The sequence below is a fragment of the Ictalurus punctatus genome, chromosome 26, assembly GCF_001660625.3.
Source record: "Ictalurus punctatus breed USDA103 chromosome 26, Coco_2.0, whole genome shotgun sequence".
Classification (NCBI taxonomy): domain Eukaryota; kingdom Metazoa; phylum Chordata; class Actinopteri; order Siluriformes; family Ictaluridae; genus Ictalurus; species Ictalurus punctatus.
Window position 1 is genome coordinate 997,501 of NC_030441.2, and position 25,000 is coordinate 1,022,500.

At 35.9% G+C, this 25,000-nt stretch overlaps 1 protein-coding gene across 1 annotated transcript in view; it reads right to left on the bottom strand.

Moving 5' to 3' along the window:
• cacna1hb (calcium channel, voltage-dependent, T type, alpha 1H subunit b) overlaps positions 1-25,000 on the bottom strand; it is a 54,341-nt gene that overhangs the window by 26,209 nt on the left and 3,132 nt on the right. Inside the window, exons 4-9 of the mRNA XM_017456868.3 lie at positions 11,988-12,147; positions 6,742-7,054; positions 5,362-5,454; positions 4,652-5,243; positions 3,559-3,893; positions 332-483 (exon numbers count right to left, since the gene is read on the bottom strand). Coding sequence (XP_017312357.2) covers positions 332-483; positions 3,559-3,893; positions 4,652-5,243; positions 5,362-5,454; positions 6,742-7,054; positions 11,988-12,147 — 1,645 coding nt within the window. The remainder of the gene's footprint in view (positions 1-331; positions 484-3,558; positions 3,894-4,651; positions 5,244-5,361; positions 5,455-6,741; positions 7,055-11,987; positions 12,148-25,000) is intronic.

Here is a 25,000-nt window from a genome sequence, read left to right on the forward strand (position 1 = left end):
CAGTTTAGTCCTGACTGATATTTTCTTGCATTCTCAGCTAATAATTTGGTAGCCAGCGGATTCTGGGGTAATTCTGTGACAAGGATATAAATATGTAATGAGAACTTGTGCTTTAAATTAGAAGGAAAAGTACAAAATAGAAGAATTTTGGACCCCAGTGTATGTATTAGCAAAATAAATAAATAAATTACAGCAACATCTCATTTTAACTAGGAGATTTCTCAGCATCAGTAATATCAGTTAATGAATATCAGGATGCTAATGAGCACAAAGCAATGAACGTGCAGGGATATTAGAGGAATTAGAGGTGGAGGGAACCCGAAACGCGTGCCTGATGATGACGATGATCAAGTCGAAGATGTTGTAGGGGTTGCTGATGTATCCGAGCGGACCGCAGGCCAGCAGCTTCAGCACCATCTCCAGGGCAAACAGGCTGGTGAAGACGATATTACTGATCTCCAGCACATCTGTCAACTCAGCAGGCTGCAGAACGAACACACACACACACACACACACACACACACACACACACACAGGGGAGGGAAAAGAGAGAAAAAACACAAGAGATGGGGGGGGGTATGAGAGAACTGAGTGACTTTATTTATTAATTTTAGACTTATTAACTCAGCTAGAAGCACAAACACACAGATCCATGGATGGATGGATGGATGGATGGATGGATAGATAGATAGACAGACAGGCAGTCAAACAGACAGATGGATGAATAGGTGTATAAATATATGAATGGCTAGATGGATGGATAAATAGACAGATGAATGGATGGATGTATGATGAATGGATAAATACATAGATGGATGTATCGATGGATGGATGGATAAGGAGTGATGGGTGGATCAATGAATGGATAGAGAGATAGATGGATGGATGGAGGGATAGATGGATGGATGAATAGATGGATAGATAGATGGATGAATAGATGGATACATAGATGGATGAATAGATGGATAGATAGATGGATGGATGGAGGGATAGATGGATGTATGGATGGATGGAGGGATAGATGGATGGATGGAGGGATAGATGGATGGATGAATAGATGGATAGATAGATGGATGGATGGAGGGATAGATGGATGGATGGAGGGATAGATGGATAGATGGTTGGATGAATTAATGGGTGTATACATACATCAATTTATCAATGAATGAATGGATAGATGGATGGATGGATGAATAGATGGATAGACGGATGGATGGAGGGATAGATGGATGGATGGAGGGATAGATGGATGGATGAATAGATGGATAGATGGATGGATGGATAGATAGATGGATGGATGGAGGGATAGATGGATGGATGGATGGAGGGATAGATGGATGGATGGAGGGATAGATGGATGGAGGGATAGATGGATGGAGGGATAGATGGATGGAGGGATAGATGGATGGATGAAGATGGAGTGGTGTGTTACAGAGAACAGGAGTAAAGCGTGATGGAGCACAGAGCACTCAGGAGAGATGTTCGGTTTTATTTCGGCTTTTCCCGTAAACGTCGTTACAGTCCAGAGCAGAACCGGAGTCAGGAAGCAGAACACAATCAAACACACTTATACCTACACAAACCCACACTCGCAAAATAACACACTCGCAAAATAACACACTCGCAACGAGTAAATCTCTGTATTATGAGACGAATAGCACACTACGGAACGCGCTGTTATAGGAAAATAATCAGCTTCACTCCTCATCGCTCCACGCCCATGTTCATTGCGTTACCATAGAAACCATAACGGACCCGTACCCAGAACCAGGAACACCTTCTGACCAATCACAGATAGACGGTATTCACAGATCACATAAAATCATGTCTCTTTTATAGAGTTTGCTTCAATACGGGAATCAGGAACAACCGATCAGGTGACCCAGGACAGGAAACCACGCCCAAATAAGGAAAGTGGGGGAACAAAAGAAACGCCGAGCCTGACATTCGTTTATCTCGCCATGCAACCCTTACATATTAATAAACTCAAATCATTGATGTGCATATGAGGGAATGACACGTGTTAACCTCACTGCGTATCAGCCGGCTCACCTGACACACACACACACACACACACACACTTCTCCAGTGTGACACCTCATTCATGTGTTTCTCTGCTGCTTCACAAAGTGCACACTGACCCCTGTTATTACAGCCGTCTAGTATAATGCAAATAATCATTTTCCCGGAGCGAGAGTGTGTGAATGGGCTCCAGCAAAACTTCTTTACTGCACACACACACACACACACACACACACTCAATCATGAATCACACAGTGGCGGCTTTATTTTGTCGACAGTGAACCCATTAAACTCGGTTTTTATTCGTATTTGAATCGATATTCGGCGGAAACAAAACCATTACAAATAGTACAACGTATTTGTAGCGACGGACGTACCCCAGCGCTGTCGAGTTCCGCACTGTGATTGGTCAGAACCGTGTGTTTATACTGTAGGTGTACAGGCTTATATTTCGATCCGTGCGCTCGTTCTAACACGTGACAGCGACAGACGCGCGTGAAAGGTACGAGATGTCCGTTTAACATTGGCGGAAGGAGTCTCCGGTGTCAGAGGCGTTTACGCTTTGGTGGTTTCTCGGTAGCAAAACAAACAAACAAATAAAAAACCCCCAGACAACCTTCCGAAGCTGAAACAATCGAGGTTGGTGTTGTAACCCAAGAAGCGCCACAAAAGGCAAAAGATGGACGCAGAGCACATGAAAGAAAAAAAAAAAACGAAACAAAACAAAACGAGTGCTCGAGGAGATCATCCGAAACACGTCTGGAGCCTATTAGCCAAGCGTGACGGGGCTGACGAAATCCAGCACGGTGCAGACAGGAAGCGCAGTACACCGTCAGGAATAACCGAGTGACAGGAAGTGTACACAAATCCAAACTCACTGAGGAGTGTAAAACAAAACAAATCAAGGAGGACGGTGTAAAACCCTCGGGGATGTGAAAAGTGTAAAGGTTTCTGCCTCGCTGACACTGGAGACTCCTTTTTTTTTAAAAAAAAACGCCACGGCGACAACAAACGCTCCGTTGCTATAGAAACCATAACACCCCGCACGCTCCTGCTAAATGACTGTATGCTTACAGTATGTAAACAAATACAGTACGTTAAACTGGCGGTGACGTTTTCGTTTCATTTACTCCGCAGCTCTTGTAGCCGAGCCGTCACGACGCCGTGCCGAGAAGGTCTCGGCTCGTCCCCAGGCCGGAACCCATTTCTCTCTGCCACCGATTCTTTCCGCCTGCTCGTTAAGGCTCTGGCCTTTATCGAGCTGCTTCGGGAAGTCCAAAAAAAAAAAAAAAGAAAAAAGTGCAAGGCGGACCGTACGGGAAAGAAAAACACGAACGTTACCAAGGCGAAGTAATAAAATCGTAGGAATTCGGTCGTCAGGACGAGAGCACGCGGACGTCCCGCAGACGTGAAACGACCGACGGCATGAAGAGAACGGCGGCTTGGGATCAAGTGCTATTCTATAAGCTTAGAGAGTGGAAGCCATTTCAGTAACGTGAAAACCGTGACGTGTGTGTGTGTGTGTGTGTGTGAGACCTGTTCATGGTACTCCACTCCCATGCTGAGAGTATTGATGAGGATTGCGATCATGATGCCTCTGTTGAAGTACTTGCTGTCGACGATCCTCCTCAGGACAGCTCTCGCGCACCGCACACACACCCTGAGGAAGTTTTCCCTCTCCGGCTTCTCGCCGGAATTCCTCTGCGACTCCTCCGATTTTTTCGCCTCCGCGTCGCCGTCTTTCTCCGAGTCCGAGTCACAGACGGAGACGGAGCTGGGCGTGTCGGCCTCGCGGGCAGAAACCGCGCATGCGGGAAGCTCGCACGGTGCCGGTCGTCTTCCGGCTTCTGTACACACTCCCGGGTACACACCTGCACGGGGGAAACAAACCCAAACCGTATCATCTGTCTGAAAACATTTCAATGCTTTCACATTCATTTCAGATTTCCTCGCGGAAAGTATCCCGACAAATTTGGCGCTCTGTTTCCTTTTAGACGTTTAGCGACGTCTATAGATAAACCCGATCGATTCGAACTTTCGAAACGTTACAGACACGATTTATTATGATTCCGAACATGATCGGAGATTTCATAACGAGTCCCGCCGAGGAAAAGTGACCGTTTCGTTCCAGAGTGAACGATTCTAAATACGCAAAAGCCTGGCTTCTGTCCGGATCTCTGACGGAAAGAAAAAAAACGGAAAACCTCAGCGCTGTTGTGAAGGTGGGCGGGATCAACGGAAGCATGACCCGGCTTGTGAAATCGCCAGGCGATAAAAAGGATCAGCGCGGGACAGCTACTGCCCGTGCTCCAGACGCTCACTTGGATGTAATTTAGAGCGATTGGAGCGGAGGAAATCTTCGTTACTCTTCGAACCCCCGGAGAAACGGACGCTTTAATGTTTAATCAGATCGGAGATTCTGCTGCGCTCTATTTCTCTTCTCACGTCTGACACTCCATCTGTCTGTCTGTCCGTCTATTGATCTGAATATACACACGTTACTCGGACAGATCCTGAACGGATACGAATCCAGATGTGAACAGCAGCTGGAGACACATTATGTGTCATATATTGTTCATTAGTTGTTTTTGAAGCGTGTGTGTGTGTGTGTGTGTGTGTGTGTTCTAACCATGCTGCGTTTTGCTGTTGGCGTTCTTGGTCTTGAGGGCACTAGTGCAGCCGGGGTGAACCCGTGAGTGTGTGAAGAAGGCCAGGGGCAGGATGGTGGGGTAGTTGACGCCGATCCCCTTGAGGCTGTGCACGGTCAGAGGGAATGACGAGGCGTATTTGGGAAGGCATTTATCTCCGCTCAGAAGCACCGCCTTCACTTCCGGGACGTCCGTGCCGTTTCCCATGCACCGATGTTGATGATGATGATGATGAAAGAGGTGTCGGGTCAGCTCTACCTTCTCCTTATTGCGCCAGTGTCCGTTGGCCCCGCCCACGGCGGCGGACTCGCCCGGGTTAGCGCTCTTGTTCTTGCGCCGCATGCCGTTATATAAGCGAAGAACGTGGCGGTAAAACTTGCGCAAGAGATGCCCTAGGTAGTTCAGAATTTCCTCGTAGCAGGAGCCGGGTTCGGCCAAGCTGGCCAGCGTGGACTCGTTGCTCCGGAAGCGGGCTCGCTGCTCGCGCATCAGCTGGTTCTCACGCTGCTTGGTTTCCGAAAACTGCGTGGCGATGACCACCAGGCACAGGTTGATCATGAAGAAGGAGCCCACCTAAAGAAAAACAACAACAACAACAACAACAACAAGGCGATATCAAGTTATTTACGATGAGAGAGAGAAGGCGTGTGTTAGAAATTTCCGGAACACTCTACGTATTGCGCGCACTTACGATGATGAGGAAGATGAAATAGATGAAGTTGTAAAAGGAGTGCGCGTCCATGACGTAGTACATGATGTCCACCCAGCCCTCTAGCGTGATCACCTAGAGACAGGAACAGTTTTGAAAAATAATTGGACGAAAATGTTATAATTGAAAGAAAAAAAAAAGGAACAGGAAGTGTTTTTAGCGCACTAGCCGAAAGGATGAAGCGAAACAAACTGGCTAAAGAATGAAAAAATGTCACACTCGGACTAATCGGATTACCCGGGGCCTCAGAAATCGTTATCATCCGTGCACGGAGATTACTCCGGAACACGATGGATATCTTGGCTTTATCCCGTACGATTAGTAGTGAACATGACGAACACTTGATTTTCTCAGACGAGATGCGATGCTTATCCATCAATCGATCAATTCTGCTCCCACCGCGTCATTCGTCCGCAATAAAACGGAGTGTCTCTCGGCTCCGAGACCACGTGCGGCCGAGACGAAAGCTCGCCCTCAGCAGAAAAGATCAAACAAATAAATAAACAAATACAGCGTCCGAGCCAAATCTCTCACACTCACCTAATGAAGGAAGAGATCCAGTTTCTTTCAGGAGACCGAAAACGTACAGCGACCCGCGCTCAAAATAACAGAACTCCGGAATTATTGGCACCCTCGGTGCGAATTTTGGATCATAGTCATGCTGGACGATCCAGTCACCGCCCTGTTGTAACTTCTTGGCAGAGGTAGACCAGCAGCCAGGGCGTTTCCAGGACAAACGGTCGGGATTAGGTGCTTCTTTTTTTTTTTTACGCCACCTTGAGTGCTGAGAAATATCTCTGTGGTTGTCTGGTTAAAAGTTATCAAGTTCGAGCAGCGGAGAAATCTTTCTTGGCATGCCAAGATGGCGTCTAATTGCAGAGTTGGAAATTTATGGCTTTTCATATCTTCTTTAAACAGCTTTAAGCTTGTTATTTATTCAGGACCCTGACCGAGGATTTGGATATTTTCAGGCGTGACGGATTAAGGGACGTCAGTGTCGGTGTCGCCTCGTATTTATTCCCCGGTGAAACAGGAACATGTGGACGACCGTTTTGAGACTTCCTAAACGCTTAAGAAAAATAGGAACATGCTCACAACTGCATTCCTAAGAATTTCTACGGGTGCCGATAATTATGACACACAGATTGCCTTCGAGTAAATTTATTTCAGTTGAAGTCAGTTAAGCAAATGGAGCGTTTTTCCTAAAATATTGCTTACTTATCTTCACCAAGGGTGCCAATAATTACACCTTTACTATGAAATAAAACGAGGCAGTGATTTATAAAATAATGAATGATTGTTTTGGAGGCGGATCGTTAATACCCTCGTTAAAATAAATAAATAATAAAACAGATAATTCACCTGAAAGATGGCGATCCAGGCGTATCCGATGTTATCGAAGTTGATGGCTCCGTTGTGCGGATTGTGCTCGCTCGCCCGGCAGATATTGTAGTAGATGTTCCAGTTGACGCACCCCCTGTGGTCGGGCTCTGGAGCAGCGGCGTCCGTGACGTTGTGAGCGTTCAGCTCGCAGTAAGCCCCGCCCACTTTGCGTTGTGGGACGTCGGAGCAGCGCAGCATTCCGTTCTCGCGATTGGTCGAGCAGATGAAGGCGATGTCGTCGGAGTCTTCGGGTCTGTAGTAAGCGCTCAAAGGCGGAGAGATGTTATACGTCCTAGACGGAGACAGACGTGAAAAGACAGATGTGACGTCAACGTTTGCGAGGGTCAGGGTTAGATAACAAATAACAAAATGGCTGCCACGGTCGTTATTCTGCAGATTACAGAATAGAACCTGATCCAACACACGAGTTTATTTTGTGGGCGTGTGATCGGGGATATTTTATCCCACTTTTAATACGCTGTTTGATCATTTTTGCGTTAATTTGTACCAAAAATAATTAGTTCATACCACTATTACGAGAAAAAGACATCTATATTCAAGGTCATAATTGCGCGTAACGCTCACGTCACTTCGGACTAGCACGCAGGTCTGTAGCTACGTCTGAGGTTCGAATATTAGTCAAGTTCGTAACACTAGGAATTTAGCGAAACACCTGTTAGTCCTCCATTGCACATCCGTCCATGTGTAAGACGTTACTAACTTCTGACTAATCAGACATCCAAGAACTGAACTGATAAATATCAGTCAAAGTGATAGGAATAAATCTTAGTTCTAATCAATACACACCGTTTTATACATGAATGTATCTTACAAATGATACGTCTTGAAGCTAATTGGCATTTCGCATTAAAGACAGTTTGGATAAAGTGAATTTATTTTGAACTAGAGTACGGCTTTCTTGATTAGCGGCCTCGCTCCCCGGAGTAACCGTGGCTTTGTAGTTGATGAACATCTAAAGCGAAGCGATTGAATTGTGTGAGAGTGTGTGGTCCCGAAGCGGGGAGTTTGATGTATAATCCGACTCACGGTCCACCGGGACGTTCCCAATTTCCACATTGCTCGCAAAACCTTGATATCTGGTGGGATTGATTGTTCTCTCTGAGCTGGTGACAGACTCTACGGTGGTAGAGACGACACCTCGTCGTGTTTTAAAAGACATCAGCTCGATTGCTGGCTGCTTTAGGGGTGCCTTGTTGTCGTGTTCTCGGATGTCCTCCATGTTCTTCAGCTAATTTAATATGTTATCTTGCTATTGCTACAGCTTTTATTCTCATCAAACCCTTTTGTAGACTTGGATAATGAGCTGTATCTCCAAGACATTCTGTCCCCAAATATATATATATATATATATATATATATATATATATATATATATATATATATATAAAACAACGTGTAATCGTTGATATGGAATCGTGAACCAATCACGCCAAATGAATTCTTTCAAAACAGAGTTATTCAAATAGAGTGATTTGATTGGTTCAATGCATCAATTACGGCAAGTGAATTGCTTTAAAACAGAGTGATTCAATTGGTTCACTCATACCGAGTGAGTCAATTACGCCAAGTGAATCATTTTCAAAGAGTCATTCATTTGGTTCACTCATGCCAAGTGAATCAATTATGTCAAGTGAATCATAATCAAACAGTTTGATTCAAACAGAGTGATTCAAGTGGTTCACTCATACCAAGTGAATCAATTACGCCAAGTGAATTATTATTACACAGAGTGATTCAATTGGTTCACTCAATCCAGGTGAATCAATTATGCCAAGTGAATTATTTTCAAACAGACTGATTCAAACAGAGTGATTCAGTTTGTTCATTCATGCCAAGCGAACCAATTACGCAAAGAAAATTATTTTCAGAAAGCGTGATTCAAACTGTTTGATTCAGTTTGTTCACTCATGCCAAGTAAACCAATTACACCAAGTGAATTGCTTTAAAACAGAGTGATTCAATTGGTTCACTCATGCCAAGTGAATCACTTATGCCAAGTGAATTATTTTCAAACAGACGGATTCAAAAAGAATGATTCAACTGGTTCACTCGTGGCAAATGAATCAATTACGGCAAGTGAATTATTTTCAAACAGAGTGATTAAAAGAGTGATTCAATTGGTTCACTCAGGCCACGTGAATCAATTATGCCAAGTGAATTACTTTAAAACGGACTGATTCAAACAGAGTGGTTCACTCATTGCAAATAAGTCAATTACATCAAATGAATTATTTTCAAACAGAGTGACTCAATTGGTTCATTCATGCCAAGTGAATCGGTTACGCCAAGTGATTTATTTTAAAACTCAGTGATTCAAACAGAGTGATTCAATTGGTTCACTCATCGCAAGTGACTCAATTTTGCCAAGTGAATAATTTCCAAACACAGTGATTCAAACAGACAGATTCAAATCGAGTGTTTCACTCATCGCAAGTGAATCAATTATACCAAGCTTCAAACACAGTGATTCAAATAGACAGATTGAAAAAGAGTTGAAAAACGAGTCAATTGGTTCACTCACGGTGCAGGTTTATATGAGGAGTTTTTTTTTTTATTTAACGTTTATGGAAGGAGTCTCCAGTGTCAGTGCTTCGTAACAGACGTAAAGCTGGTGAAACTTTACATTTTCTGACAAAATAACATCTAAGGATGGTGCTGATATCGTCCGTATGTAGCTGCTAGAACGTAGAGAACCTGTTTCACAGACGATGCTCAACATGGAACGTAATCATAAGTGGATAAAAAGTGACATGGTGAGTTATCTAGTACATCTGCACTTCTCCTGTTTATGTAACCCCCCATTTTGTTTCTTGAAGGTCAATATTTTGTTCCACATATCTATATATAAATGGTATGACTTAAATCTTGGACCTGTGTCATTCACTTTCCCTCTCTTCTTGGCGTAATGCCTTCCCACAAGAAGCTTTTTAAAGCCAAAAAATAAAAAATAAAATAATGGAGGGGTATAAGGCTGATTTCTGCCAAGAATGGCAAAGATTAAAACGCTCGATGCCTCGGTATGGCAGTCTATAAGCTGGCTGGCCCCTTGCCAAGTCATCTGCAGCGCTCCCATTTGAACAATCATGGGCTGAACTACACAGCATGAAAAGACAACAGCGGAGAACAATGGGAAGCGAAAGGTGGCAGGATGTGAGCTGGTTTTATAAAAGCAGGTCCATGAGACATTACTGATATAGAAATGCAGGTTCATAAAACTAGCAGACAAAAAAAAAAAAACACCTGGGAAATTAATTCCACAAGAGTACATAGATAATTTCACACACCGCGCTAAAACGGGGGAAATTAAAATGACGGAAAGTACAAGGGAACATGGTTTAAACTGGGGAACATGGAAATAAATTATACTGGCTTGGCAAGACTTCGCAAAAAGATAAAGAAACAATCGAGTCTATACACTGATTATGGCAATATTTACCATATTTGGGCACGTTTTTGTTGCCTTAAACAGAGTGATTCAAATAGAATGAACAGGCAAATAGCACTCTTGTTCATTACTGAACTAAAATTTGCAATTGTTGGTAAAATAATTGCTGTGGCATAAGAGAAATAAAACACTTTGGGGTTAGCACCTTTATTGTTTTGGTGTGGTGGGCGGCTGTGGATCAGGTGTTAGAGCGGGTCGTCCACTAATCGTAGGGTTTGAGGTTTGATTCCCGGCCCACATGACTCCACATGACTCCACATGACTCCACATGACTCCACATGACTCCACATGCCGAAGTGTCCTTGGGCAAGTCACTGAACCCCAAGTTGCTCCCGATGACAAGTTAGCGGCTTGCATTGCAGCTCTGCTACCATTGGTGTGTGGGTGTGTGAGTGTGTGTGTGTGTGTGTGAATGGGTGACACAGTGTAAAGTGCTTTGGATAAACGCGCTATATAAATGCAGACCATTTTCTAACAGTAACTCCACATTGTGTTGGGACTCATGACACTACCCCATCAGTGATTATTTTCAAACAGGGTGAGTCACACAGAGTGAGTCATTTGGTTCACTCATGCCAAGTGAACCAATTACACCAAGTGAATCATTTTCAAACAGTTTGATTCAAACAGAGTGATTCAATTGGTTCACTCATACCAAGTGAATCAATTACGCCAAGTGAATCATTTTCAAAGAGTCATTCAGTTGGTTCACTCATGCCAAGTGAATCAATTACGTCAAGTGAATCATTTTCAAACAGTTTGATTCAAACAGAGTGATTCAAGTGGTTCACTCATACCAAGTGAATCAATTACGCCAAGTGAATTATTATTAAACAGAGTGATTCAATTGCTTCACTCAATCCAAGTGAATCAATTATGCCATGTGAATTATTTTCAAACAGACTGATTCAGACAGAGTGATTCAGTTTGTTCATTCATGCCAAGCGAACCAATTACGCAAAGAAAATTATTTTCAGAAAGCGTGATTCAAACTGTTTGATTCAGTTTGTTCACTCATGCCAAGTAAACCAATTACACCAAGTGAATTACTTTCAAACAGAGAGATTCTTAGGGAAGGTCAAGTTCTCAAAAAACCCCAGAACAAAACAAACAAACTGTGAGGCTCATGAAAAAAAAAATTGATAACCTTTGAGCTAGTGTCGCATAAAGAAGACATAAAAGCATAGCAACATCTCCATTTCCTGTGGCAGCTGAACACATCAGGCCTCCACACCCTCACCATGTCCTACAGAAACCACAGGAAACAGTATCGCCGGCTGTATCGATGTAATTTAGGACTGTCTCCTTTCCTGGTAAAACATTTTCTTCAATCCCTTCTTTAGCGTCTTTATCCTCATGAAATCTGGCCAAAGGTAACACAGCATCTCAGCTATTACTGCCTCAGGCCGACTCTAAAGCCGCCGTCTTACAATCACTCGCTCCAGCAATATTCTTGCACGATGATGTCGCTCATTTAGCACTCAGGACTGTTTTTCCGGATGTTATGTTCATGTATTCGCTGCTACACGCTCGTTATTTCGCAATGTAATTTGCTTCAATATGATTTCTGTTCAGCGCTTATGCTGCTCCTGCTGGTCCAAATGCTTATTGCATAATTATACAGACTTTATTATTTGCTCCACTGTAAAAATGCATACGTTTCAGACGAAAACGATACTTGGCCTGTGTAAATGAAACTACAATAAAAAAAAACAATTGTTGGCACGTTGCTGTGGTACAAGAGAAATAAAACACTCACGCTCTTGCATCGTCATTCAGGAAGCAGCGGTTTCGCAGTAATCCCGCCCACAACTGCACGCCAACGATTCCGAAGATAAAAAACACGAAGAAGCATAGCAGCAAAACGTTTCCCAGCATCGGTAACGTGTCCAACAGGAGCGTCACCAAGATGCGCATACCTACGGAAAAAAACAACAACAACAACACAACGTCAGAGAAAATAACGCAGTAGGAAACATTTCTCGTAGGAATTTTAAGAGGAAAATCATGCCACACGTTTCTGTCCTTTGTACATTAACCGCTAAGGCGCGTGACGTGTATAATTTAGAAGCGACAGTGAGACTCTACTCCAAATGCATCTTGAAAAATACATCGTTCGTTCACTTTCCATCAACGTCAACGTTCTGTTTCAGTGAAGCGTTATGGGGACGCGGGAGATCCGGAGGGAACGTTCTCGAAAAGCTACACCAAATGCCTACGAACAATAAGAGCCATACAAGAGTCTTCGTTTAGGGGGCCAAGCACCAAAGGTGCATAGTTTTAAGATTAGAATGATTCATACTCGATGTACGTCCATGATTTCTTGACTGAGTATAATAATTTGCTTGTATTTTCTATAAAAGCATCTGCGAAATGAATAAAAGTAAATAATTTATATTGATTTCTATTTATTTTGGGTGGTGGAGGAATTTAATTAATACGTTATCCTTCATATACAAGTCTCTCGCATCTTTTTTCCACTGTCACCTGGACAACTCCTCCCGTGCGTTCCTTTTATACTTCTAGCTGCTGTGTTTCTGTCCGCTTCCTGTTTTTGGACCCTCGTTTTTTTTTTTTTGCCTGCAGCTCTAGCTTTGAATTAAAAGTTTCCCTCACATCCAGCAGGTCTTTGAACTCCATTACATATCCTGGTTCCCAGGTGGACAAGCACATGGCGTGATGAAACAGTTCTGTAAGTAAGGATATAATTCAGGCATGTTATTTGCCTACTGCTGCTTTATTTCAGAAATGAAATTCAGGTCATGACTAACACACATCCAGATCAAAATGACACCTGCTCCAGCACTTTGAGTCACTTTGACCCAGAACCATCGTTTTGAGTTTCCAACGAAAGAAAGGCGTTCTGTATTACTTTTGTACTTCGGATATCAGACGAGCGCATTTAAATGCTCGCTGTCCTCAAAGCTTGTTTACAACATAATATGCAAATAAATGTTTCAGACATAAGACCTTTTTTTCTTTTTCCAGCCAAGACTGGATTCACAAAAGCGCAAATGCACACAGTTTTGTTTTTAAAAGCCAAGCAATTTGCTTCTCTGTAGCACTCATGTATTGTTGAATGTAATATGTATTATGACATTATTACTCATGTATTGTTAATGTAATATATCTCCTGTAGTTTTGCTGACTTTAGTATTGTTGGCTGTAGTATAATCAACTGTAGTATTGTTGAATTTTGTATCAGTGAATGTAGAATGTAGAATTGTTGACTGTAGTATTGTTGGATTTTTTATTGTTGACTTTAGTATTTTTGAATGTGGTTTTGTAAGTTTAGTATTGTTGACTGCAGCACTAGTGACTTTAGTAATGTTAAGTGTAGTACAGTTGACTGTAGTATTGTTACCTTTAGTACTGTTGAATGTAGTATGGTTATATTTATTATTGTTGAATATAGTACTGTTATCTTTTTTTTATTATTTAGTAATATTGATTTTAGTAATGTTGAGTTTAGTATTGTTGAATGTAGTATTGTTGAGTTTAGTATTATTGAATGTAGTATTGTTGAGTTTAGTATTGTTGAATGTAGTATTGTTGAGTTTAGTATTATTGAATGTAGTATTGTTGAGTTTAGTATTGTTGAATGTAGTATTGTTGAGTTTAGTATTGTTGAGTTTAATATTGTTGAGTTTAGTAATGTTGAATGTAGTATTGTTGAATGTAGTATTGTTGAATGTAGTATTATTGAATGTAGTATTGTTGAGTTTAGTATTGTTGAATGTAGTATTGTTGAGTTTAGTAATGTTGAGTTTAGTATTGTTGACTGTAGTATTGTTGAGTTTAATATTGTTGAGTTTAGTATTGTTGAATGTAGTATTATTGAATGTAGTATTGTTGAATGTAGTATTGTTGAATGTAGTATTGTTGAATGTAGTAATGTTGAGTTTAGTATTGTTGAATGTAGTATTGTTGAATGTAGTATTGTTGAGTTTAGTATTGTTGAGTTTAGTATTGTTGAATGTAGTATTGTTGAATATAGTATTGTTGAGTTTAGTATTGTTGAGTTTAATATTGTTGAGTTTAGTATTATTGAATGTAGTATTGTTGAATGTAGTATTGTTGAATGTAGTATTGTTGAATGTAGTATTGTTGAGTTTAGTATTGTTGAATGTAGTATTGTTGAATGTAGTATTGTTGAATGTAGTATTGTTGAATGTAGTATTGTTGAGTTTAGTATTGTTGAGTTTAGTATTGTTGAATGTAGTATTGTTGATTTTAGTATTGTTGAGTTTAGTATTGTTGAGTTTAATATTGTTGAGTTTAGTATTATTGAATGTAGTATTGTTGAATGTAGTATTGTTGAATGTAGTATTGTTGAGTTTAGTATTGTTGAGTTTAGTATTGTTGAATGTAGTATTGTTGAATGTAGTATTGTTGAGTTTAGTATTGTTGAGTTTAGTATTGTTGAATGTAGTATTGTTGAATGTAGTATTGTTGAGTTTAGTATTGTTGAGTTTAGTATTGTTGAATGTAGTATTGTTGAGTTTAGTATTGTTGAGTTTAGTATTGTTGAGTTTAATATTGTTGAGTTTAGTATTATTGAATGTAGTATTGTTGAATGTAGTATTGTTGAATGTAGTATTGTTGAGTTTAGTATTGTTGAGTTTAGTATTGTTGAATGTAGTATTGTTGAATGTAGTATTGTTGAGTTTAGTATTGTTGAGTTTAGTATTGTTGAATGTAGTATTGTTGAATGTAGTATTATTGAATGTAGTATTGTTGAGTTTAGTATTGTTGAGTTTAGTATTGTTGAGTTTAGTATTGTTGAGTTTAGTATTGTTGAATGTAGTATTGTTGAATGTAGTATTATTGAATGTAGTATTGTTGAGTTTAGTATTGTTGAGTTTAGTATTGTTGAGTTTAGTATTGTTGAGTTTAATATTGTTGAGTTTAGTATTATTGAATGTAGTATTGTTGAATGTAGTATTGTTGAGTTTAGTATTGTTGAGTTTAGTATTATTGAATGTAGTATTGTTGAATGTAGTATTGTTGAGTTTAGTATTGTTGAGTTTAATATTGTTGAGTTTAGTATTGTTGAGTTTAGTATTATTGAATGTAGTATTGTTGAATGTAGTATTGTTGAATGTAGTATTATTGAATGTAGTATTGTTGAGTTTAGTATTGTTGAGTTTAGTATTGTTGAGTTTAGTATTGTTGAGTTTAGTATTGTTGAATGTAGTATTGTTGAGTTTAGTATTATTGAATGTAGTATTGTTGAGTTTAGTATTGTTGACTGTAGTAATGTTGAGTTTAGTATTGTTGAGTTTAGTATTGTTGAATGTAGTATTGTTGAGTTTAGTATTGTTGAATGTAGTATTGTTGAGTTTAGTATTGTTGAGTTTAGTATTGTTGAATGTAGTAATGTTGAGTTTAGTATTGTTGAGTTTAGTATTGTTGAGTTTAGTATTGTTGAGTTTAGTATTGTTGAGTTTAGTATTGTTGAATGTAGTAATGTTGAGTTTAGTATTGTTGAATGTAGTAATGTTGAGTTTAGTATTGTTGAGTTTAGTATTGTTGAGTTTAGTATTGTTGAGTTTAGTATTGTTGAGTTTAGTAATTTTGAGTTTAGTATTGTTGAATGTAGTATTGTTGAATGTAGTATTGTTGAGTTTAGTATTGTTGAATGTAGTATTGTTGAGTTTAGTATTGTTGAGTTTAGTATTGTTGAGTTTAGTATTGTTGAGTTTAGTATTGTTGAGTTTAGTATTGTTGAGTTTAGTATTGTTGAATGTAGTATTGTTGAGTTTAGTATTGTTGAGTTTAGTATTGTTGAGTTTAGTATTGTTGAATGTAGTATTGTTGAATGTAGTATTGTTGAGTTTAGTATTGTTGAGTTTAGTATTGTTGAGTTTAGTATTGTTGAGTTTAGTATTGTTGAATGTAGTATTGTTGAGTTTAGTATTGTTGAGTTTAGTATTGTTTAGTATTGTTGAATGTAGTATTGTTGAGTTTAGTATTGTTGAGTTTACTATTGTTGAGTTTAGTATTGTTGAATGTAGTATTGTTGAGTTTAGTATTGTTGAGTTTAGTATTGTTGAGTTTAGTACTGTTGAATGTAGTATGGTTATATTTATTATTGTTGAATATAGTACTGTTAACTTTTTTTTTATTATTTAGTAATATTGACTTTAGTATTGTTGAATGTAGTATTGTTGAATGTAGTACTGTTAATTGTTGTTTGTAATATTGTTTACATTATTATTGTTGACTGTAGATTTCTTCAACATTAGAAATTACGACTGTAGTATTGTTTAATGTAATATGTAATGTAGGCTTTGCTATTGTTGTACACACACACACACACACACAAACACACACACACACACACACCATTGCATAAATTCACACTGGTAATGCTTGGCTAATTCCATGTTCAGTGGTTTGAGAGTAATCAAATTGGAGACTCAACAGCCACAGGGTCTCATTTCTCAAAATCTCTTACTGCCTACACACACACACACACACACACACACACACACACACACACAATTTTGTTTTGTGTATGACAGAGCGAGGATCCTCTAAGCAACTGTGTGTATTTCTGTGTTTTGTACTGATTTGTTTTTTAATTAACACTGACTTACAGCTTTGCTCCTGCTGAATTGAAGCCATTACTGTGGCACAATGGTGAATATTATATATATATCTGAATAAATGTGTGTGTGTGTGTATGTGTGTGTGTGTGTGTGTGAGAGAGAGAGAGTGTGTGTGCTTGGGTGTGTGTGTGTGTGTGTGTGTGTGTGGTGCTTCTCTGCTAGCGGCGTCAAGATATAAAAACAGTAATTCAAGACAGTAAGCAATAACTGTGTGTTGTGTTGTGTTGTGTGTTCGTGTGAGTATTTATGAGGAAACCAGTGAGATCTATAAATATGGTGAGCATATCTATTTCCGACTCAGTGAAGTCCAAATCATTTTAAATCAATACGCATGGAAGAGTGAAAATGTAACACTGAGCTTCAGTGCTTCATAACAACATCGCAGAAAGGTGAGAGACAGACCCTGTGTGTGTGTGTGTGTGTGTGTGTGTGTGTGTGTGTGTGTGTGTTAGTTAGTTGGCCATAAAATTACAGCACTGAAGACGACCTGACCATGATGACTGATACAAAACTGAGAACCAGCGAGCACTTACAAACGACCCGAGTATTATTCTCTTATTATTAATCTCTTATTATTATTCTTAGTATTTTCTCTTATTATTATTCTCTTTATTAATATTGGCTGTAGTAATATTCTCTTTATGTAACATTACTGTATGTGATGTAATTTCAGTATTATTGACTGTATGTGATGTAATTTCAGTATTATTGACTGTATGTGATGTTAATTTCAGTATTATTGACTGTAGGTGATGTTAATTTCAGTATTATTGACTGTATGTGATGTAATTTCAGTATTATTGACTGTATGTAATGTAATTTCAGTATTATTGACTGTATGTGATGTAATTTCAGTATTATTGACTGTATGTAATGTAATTTCAGTATTATTGACTGTATGTGATGTTAATTTCAGTATTATTGACTGTAGGTGATGTTAATTTCAGTATTATTGACTGTATGTGATGTTAATTTCAGTATTATTGACTGTATGTGATGTTAATTTCAGTATTATTGACTGTATGTGATGTTAATTTCAGTATTATTGACTGTAGGTGATGTTAATTTCAGTATTATTGACTGTATGTGATGTTAATTTCAGTATTATTGACTGTATGTGATGTTAATTTCAGTATTATTGACTGTATGTGATGTTAATTTCAGTATTATTGACTGTATGTGATGTTAATTTCAGTATTATTGACTGTATGTAATGTTAATTTCAGTATTATTGACTGTAGGTGATGTTAATTTCAGTATTATTGACTGTATGTAATGTTAATTTCAGTATTATTGACTGTAGGTGATGTTAATTTCAGTATTATTGACTGTAGGTGATGTTAATTTCAGTATTATTGACTGTATGTGATGTTAATTTCAGTATTATTGACTGTATGTGATGTTAATTTCAGTATTATTGACTGTATGTGATGTTAATTTCAGTATTATTGACTGTAGGTGATGTAATTTCAGTATTATTGACTGTATGTGATGTAATTTCAGTATTATTGACTGTATGTGATGTAATTTCAGTATTATTGACTGTATGTGATGTTAATTTCAGTATTATTGACTGTATGTGATGTTAATTTCAGTATTATTGACTGTATGTGATGTAATTTCAGTATTATGACTGTATGTGATGTAATTTCAGTATTATTGACTGTATGTGATGTTAATTTCAGTATTATTGACTGTAGGTGATGTTAATTTCAGTATTATTGACTGTAGGTGATGTAATTTCAGTATTATTGACTGTATGTGATGTTAATTTCAGTATTATTGACTGTATGTGATGTAATTTCAGTATATTGACTGTATGTAATGTTAATTCAGTATTATTGACTGTATGTGATGTTAATTCAGTATTATTGACTGTATGTGATGTAATTTCAGTATTATTGACTGTAGGTGATGTAATTTCAGTATTATTGACTGTAGGTGATGTTAATTTCAGTATTATTGACTGGTATGTGGATGTTAATTTCAGTATTATTGACTGTATGTGATGTTAATTTCAGTATTATTGACTGTATGTGATGTTAATTTCAGTATTATTGACTGTAGTGTGATGTAATTTCAGTATTATTGACTGTATGTGATGTTAATTTCAGTATTATTGACTGTAGGTGATGTTAATTTCAGTATTATTGACTGTATGTGATGTAATTTCAGTATTATTGACTGTATGTGATGTAATTTCAGTATTATTGACTGTATGTGATGTTAATTTCAGTATTATTGACTGTATGTGATGTTAATTTCAGTATTATTGACTGTATGTGATGTTAATTTCAGTATTATTGACTGTATGTGATGTTAATTTCAGTATATATTGACTGTAGTGATGTTAATTTCAGTATATGACGTATGTGTGTTAATTTCAGTATATGTATGTATGTAATGTCAGTAGCCTGTATGTGATGTTAATTTCAGTATTATTGACTGTATGTGATGTTAATTTCAGTATTATTGACTGTATGTGATGTTAATTTCAGTATTATTGACTGTATGTGATGTTAATTTCAGTATTATTGACTGTAGGTGATGTTAATTTCAGTATTATTGACTGTATGTGATGTTAATTTCAGTATTATGACTGTATGTGATGTTAATTTCAGTATTATTGACTGTAGTGATGTTAATTTCAGTATTATTGACTGTATGTGATGTTAATTTCAGTATTATTGACTGTAGGTGATGTTAATTTCAGTATTATTGACTGTATGTGATGTTAATTTCAGTATTATTGACTGTATGTGATGTTAATTTCAGTATTATTGACTGTATGGTGATGTTAATTTCAGTATTATTGACTGTACTGTGAATGTTAATTTCAGTATTAATTGACTGTATGTGATGTTAATTTCAGTATTATTGACTGTATGTGATGTAATTTCAGTATTATTGACTGTATGTGAATGTTAATTTCAGTATTATTGACTGTAGGTGATGTTAATTTCAGTATTATTGACTGTATGTGATGTAATTTCAGTATTATTGACTGTATGTAGATTGTTAATTTCAGTATATTGACTGTATGTGGATGTTAATTTCAGTATTATTGACTGTATGTGATGTAATTTCAGTATTATTGCACTGTATGTGATGTTAATTCAGTATTATTGACTGTAGGTGATGTTAATTTCAGTATTATTGACTGTAGGTGATGTAATTTCAGTATTATTGACTGTATGTGATGTTAATTTCAGTATTATTGACTGTAGGTGATGTTAATTTCAGTATTATTGACTGTAGGTGATGTTAATTTCAGTATTATTGACTGTAGGTGATGTTAATTTCAGTATTATTGACTGTATGTGATGTTAATTTCAGTATTATTGACTGTATGTGATGTTAATTTCAGTATTATTGACTGTATGTGATGTAATTTCAGTATTATTGACTGTAGGTGATGTAATTTCAGTATTATTGACTGTATGTGATGTTAATTTCAGTATTATTGACTGTATGTGATGTTAATTTCAGTATTATTGACTGTATGTGATGTTAATTTCAGTATTATTGACTGTATGTGATGTTAATTTCAGTATTATTGACTGTATGTGATGTTAATTTCAGTATTATTGACTGTATGTGATGTTAATTTCAGTATTATTGACTGTAGGTGATGTTAATTTCAGTATTATTGACTGTATGTGATGTTAATTTCAGTATTATTGACTGTATGTGATGTTAATTTCAGTATTATTGACTGTATGTGATGTTAATTTCAGTATTATTGACTGTATGTGATGTTAATTTCAGTATTATTGACTGTATGTGATGTTAATTTCAGTATTATTGACTGTAGGTGATGTTAATTTCAGTATTATTGACTGTATGTGATGTTAATTTCAGTATTATTGACTGTATGTGATGTTAATTTCAGTATTATTGACTGTATGTGATGTTAATTTCAGTATTATTGACTGTATGTGATGTTAATTTCAGTATTATTGACTGTAGGTGATGTTAATTTCAGTATTATTGACTGTATGTGATGTTAATTTCAGTATTATTGACTGTATGTGATGTTAATTTCAGTATTATTGACTGTAGGTGATGTTAATTTCAGTATTATTGACTGTATGTGATGTTAATTTCAGTATTATTGACTGTATGTGATGTTAATTTCAGTATTATTGACTGTATGTGATGTTAATTTCAGTATTATTGACTGTATGTGATGTTAATTTCAGTATTATTGACTGTATGTGATGTTAATTTCAGTATTATTGACTGTATGTGATGTTAATTTCAGTATTATTGACTGTATGTGATGTTAATTTCAGTATTATTGACTGTATGTGATGTTAATTTCAGTATTATTGACTGTATGTGATGTTAATTTCAGTATTATTGACTGTATGTGATGTAATTTCAGTATTATTGACTGTATGTGATGTTAATTTCAGTATTATTGACTGTATGTGATGTTAATTTCAGTATTATTGACTGTATGTGATGTTAATTTCAGTATTATTGACTGTATGTGATGTAATTTCAGTATTATTGACTGTAGGTGATGTTAATTTCAGTATTATTGACTGTATGTGATGTAATTTCAGTATTATTGACTGTATGTGATGTAATTTCAGTATTATTGACTGTATGTGATGTTAATTTCAGTATTATTGACTGTATGTGATGTTAATTTCAGTATTATTGACTGTATGTGATGTTAATTTCAGTATTATTGACTGTATGTGATGTTAATTTCAGTATTATTGACTGTATGTGATGTTAATTTCAGTATTATTGACTGTATGTGATGTTAATTTCAGTATTATTGACTGTAGGTGATGTTAATTTCAGTATTATTGACTGTATGTGATGTTAATTTCAGTATTATTGACTGTATGTGATGTTAATTTCAGTATTATTGACTGTATGTGATGTTAATTTCAGTATTATTGACTGTATGTGATGTTAATTTCAGTATTATTGACTGTATGTGATGTAATTTCAGTATTATTGACTGTAGGTGATGTTAATTTCAGTATTATTGACTGTAGGTGATGTTAATTTCAGTATTATTGACTGTATGTGATGTTAATTTCAGTATTATTGACTGTATGTGATGTAATTTCAGTATTATTGACTGTATGTGATGTAATTTCAGTATTATTGACTGTATGTGATGTAATTTCAGTATTATTGACTGTATGTGATGTTAATTTCAGTATTATTGACTGTAGGTGATGTTAATTTCAGTATTATTGACTGTATGTGATGTTAATTTCAGTATTATTGACTGTATGTGATGTAATTTCAGTATTATTGACTGTATGTGATGTTAATTTCAGTATTATTGACTGTATGTGATGTTAATTTCAGTATTATTGACTGTATGTGATGTTAATTTCAGTATTATTGACTGTAGGTGATGTTAATTTCAGTATTATTGACTGTATGTGATGTTAATTTCAGTATTATTGACTGTATGTGATGTTAATTTCAGTATTATTGACTGTATGTGATGTTAATTTCAGTATTATTGACTGTAGGTGATGTAATTTCAGTATTATTGACTGTATGTGATGTTAATTTCAGTATTATTGACTGTATGTGATGTTAATTTCAGTATTATTGACTGTATGTGATGTTAATTTCAGTATTATTGACTGTATGTGATGTTAATTTCAGTATTATTGACTGTATGTGATGTTAATTTCAGTATTATTGACTGTATGTGATGTTAATTTCAGTATTATTGACTGTAGGTGATGTAATTTCAGTATTATTGACTGTATGTGATGTTAATTTCAGTATTATTGACTGTAGGTGATGTTAATTTCAGTATTATTGACTGTAGGTGATGTTAATTTCAGTATTATTGACTGTATGTGATGTTAATTTCAGTATTATTGACTGTAGGTGATGTTAATTTCAGTATTATTGACTGTATGTGATGTTAATTTCAGTATTATTGACTGTATGTGATGTTAATTTCAGTATTATTGACTGTAGGTGATGTTAATTTCAGTATTATTGACTGTATGTGATGTTAATTTCAGTATTATTGACTGTATGTGATGTTAATTTCAGTATTATTGACTGTAGGTGATGTTAATTTCAGTATTATTGACTGTAGGTGATGTTAATTTCAGTATTATTGACTGTATGTGATGTTAATTTCAGTATTATTGACTGTATGTGATGTTAATTTCAGTATTATTGACTGTATGTGAATGTAATTTCAGTATTATTGACTGTAGGTGATGTTAATTTCAGTATTATTGACTGTATGTGATGTAATTTCAGTATTATTGACTGTATGTAATGTAATTTCAGTATTATTGACTGTATGTGATGTTAATTTCAGTATTATTGACTGTATGTGATGTTAATTTCAGTATTATTGACTGTATGTGATGTTAATTTCAGTATTATTGACTGTATGTAATGTTAATTTCAGTATTATTGACTGTATGTGATGTTAATTTCAGTATTATTGACTGTATGTGATGTTAATTTCAGTATTATTGACTGTAGGTGATGTTAATTTCAGTATTATTGACTGTAGGTGATGTTAATTTCAGTATTATTGACTGTATGTGATGTTAATTTCAGTATTATTGACTGTAGGTGATGTTAATTTCAGTATTATTGACTGTATGTGATGTAATTTCAGTATTATTGACTGTATGTGATGTAATTTCAGTATTATTGACTGTATGTGATGTTAATTTCAGTATTATTGACTGTATGTAATGTAATTTCAGTATTATTGACTGTAGGTGATGTTAATTTCAGTATTATTGACTGTATGTGATGTTAATTTTCAGTATTATTGACTGTATGTGATGTAATTTCAGTATTATTGACTGTAGGTGATGTTAATTTCAGTATTATTGACTGTAGGTGATGTTAATTTCAGTATTATTGACTGTATGTGATGTTAATTTCAGTATTATTGACTGTATGTGATGTTAATTTCAGTATTATTGACTGTATGTAATGTAATTTCAGTATTATTGACTGTAGGTGATGTTAATTTCAGTATTATTGACTGTATGTGATGTTAATTTCAGTATTATTGACTGTATGTGATGTTAATTTCAGTATTATTGACTGTATGTATGTAATTTCAGTATTATTGACTGTAGGTGATGTTAATTTCAGTATTATTGACTGTAGGTGATGTTAATTTCAGTATTATTGACTGTATGTAATGTAATTTCAGTATTATTGACTGTAGGTGATGTTAATTTCAGTATTATTGACTGTATGTGATGTTAATTTCAGTATTATTGACTGTATGTGATGTAATTTCAGTATTATTGACTGTAGGTGATGTTAATTTCAGTATTATTGACTGTAGGTGATGTTAATTTCAGTATTATTGACTGTAGGTGATGTTAATTTCAGTATTATTGACTGTATGTGATGTAATTTCAGTATTATTGACTGTAGGTGATGTTAATTTCAGTATTATTGACTGTAGGTGATGTTAATTTCAGTATTATTGACTGTATGTGATGTTAATTTCAGTATTATTGACTGTAGGTGATGTTAATTTCAGTATTATTGACTGTAGGTGATGTTAATTTCAGTATTATTGACTGTATGTGATGTAATTTCAGTATTATTGACTGTAGGTGATGTTAATTTCAGTATTATTGACTGTAGGTGATGTTAATTTCAGTATTATTGACTGTAGGTGATGTTAATTTCAGTATTATTGACTGTAGGTGATGTAATTTCAGTATTATTGACTGTATGTGATGTAATTTCAGTATTATTGACTGTATGTGATGTTAATTTCAGTATTATTGACTGTATGTAATGTTAATTTCAGTATTATTGACTGTATGTGATGTTAATTTCAGTATTATTGACTGTATGTGATGTTAATTTCAGTATTATTGACTGTATGTGATGTTAATTTCAGTATTATTGACTGTATGTAATGTTAATTTCAGTATTATTGACTGTATGTGATGTAATTTCAGTATTATTGACTGTAGGTGATGTTAATTTCAGTATTATTGACTGTATGTGATGTAATTTCAGTATTATTGACTGTATGTGATGTAATTTCAGTATTATTGACTGTATGTGATGTAATTTCAGTATTATTGACTGTATGTGATGTAATTTCAGTATTATTGACTGTAGGTGATGTTAATTTCAGTATTATTGACTGTATGTG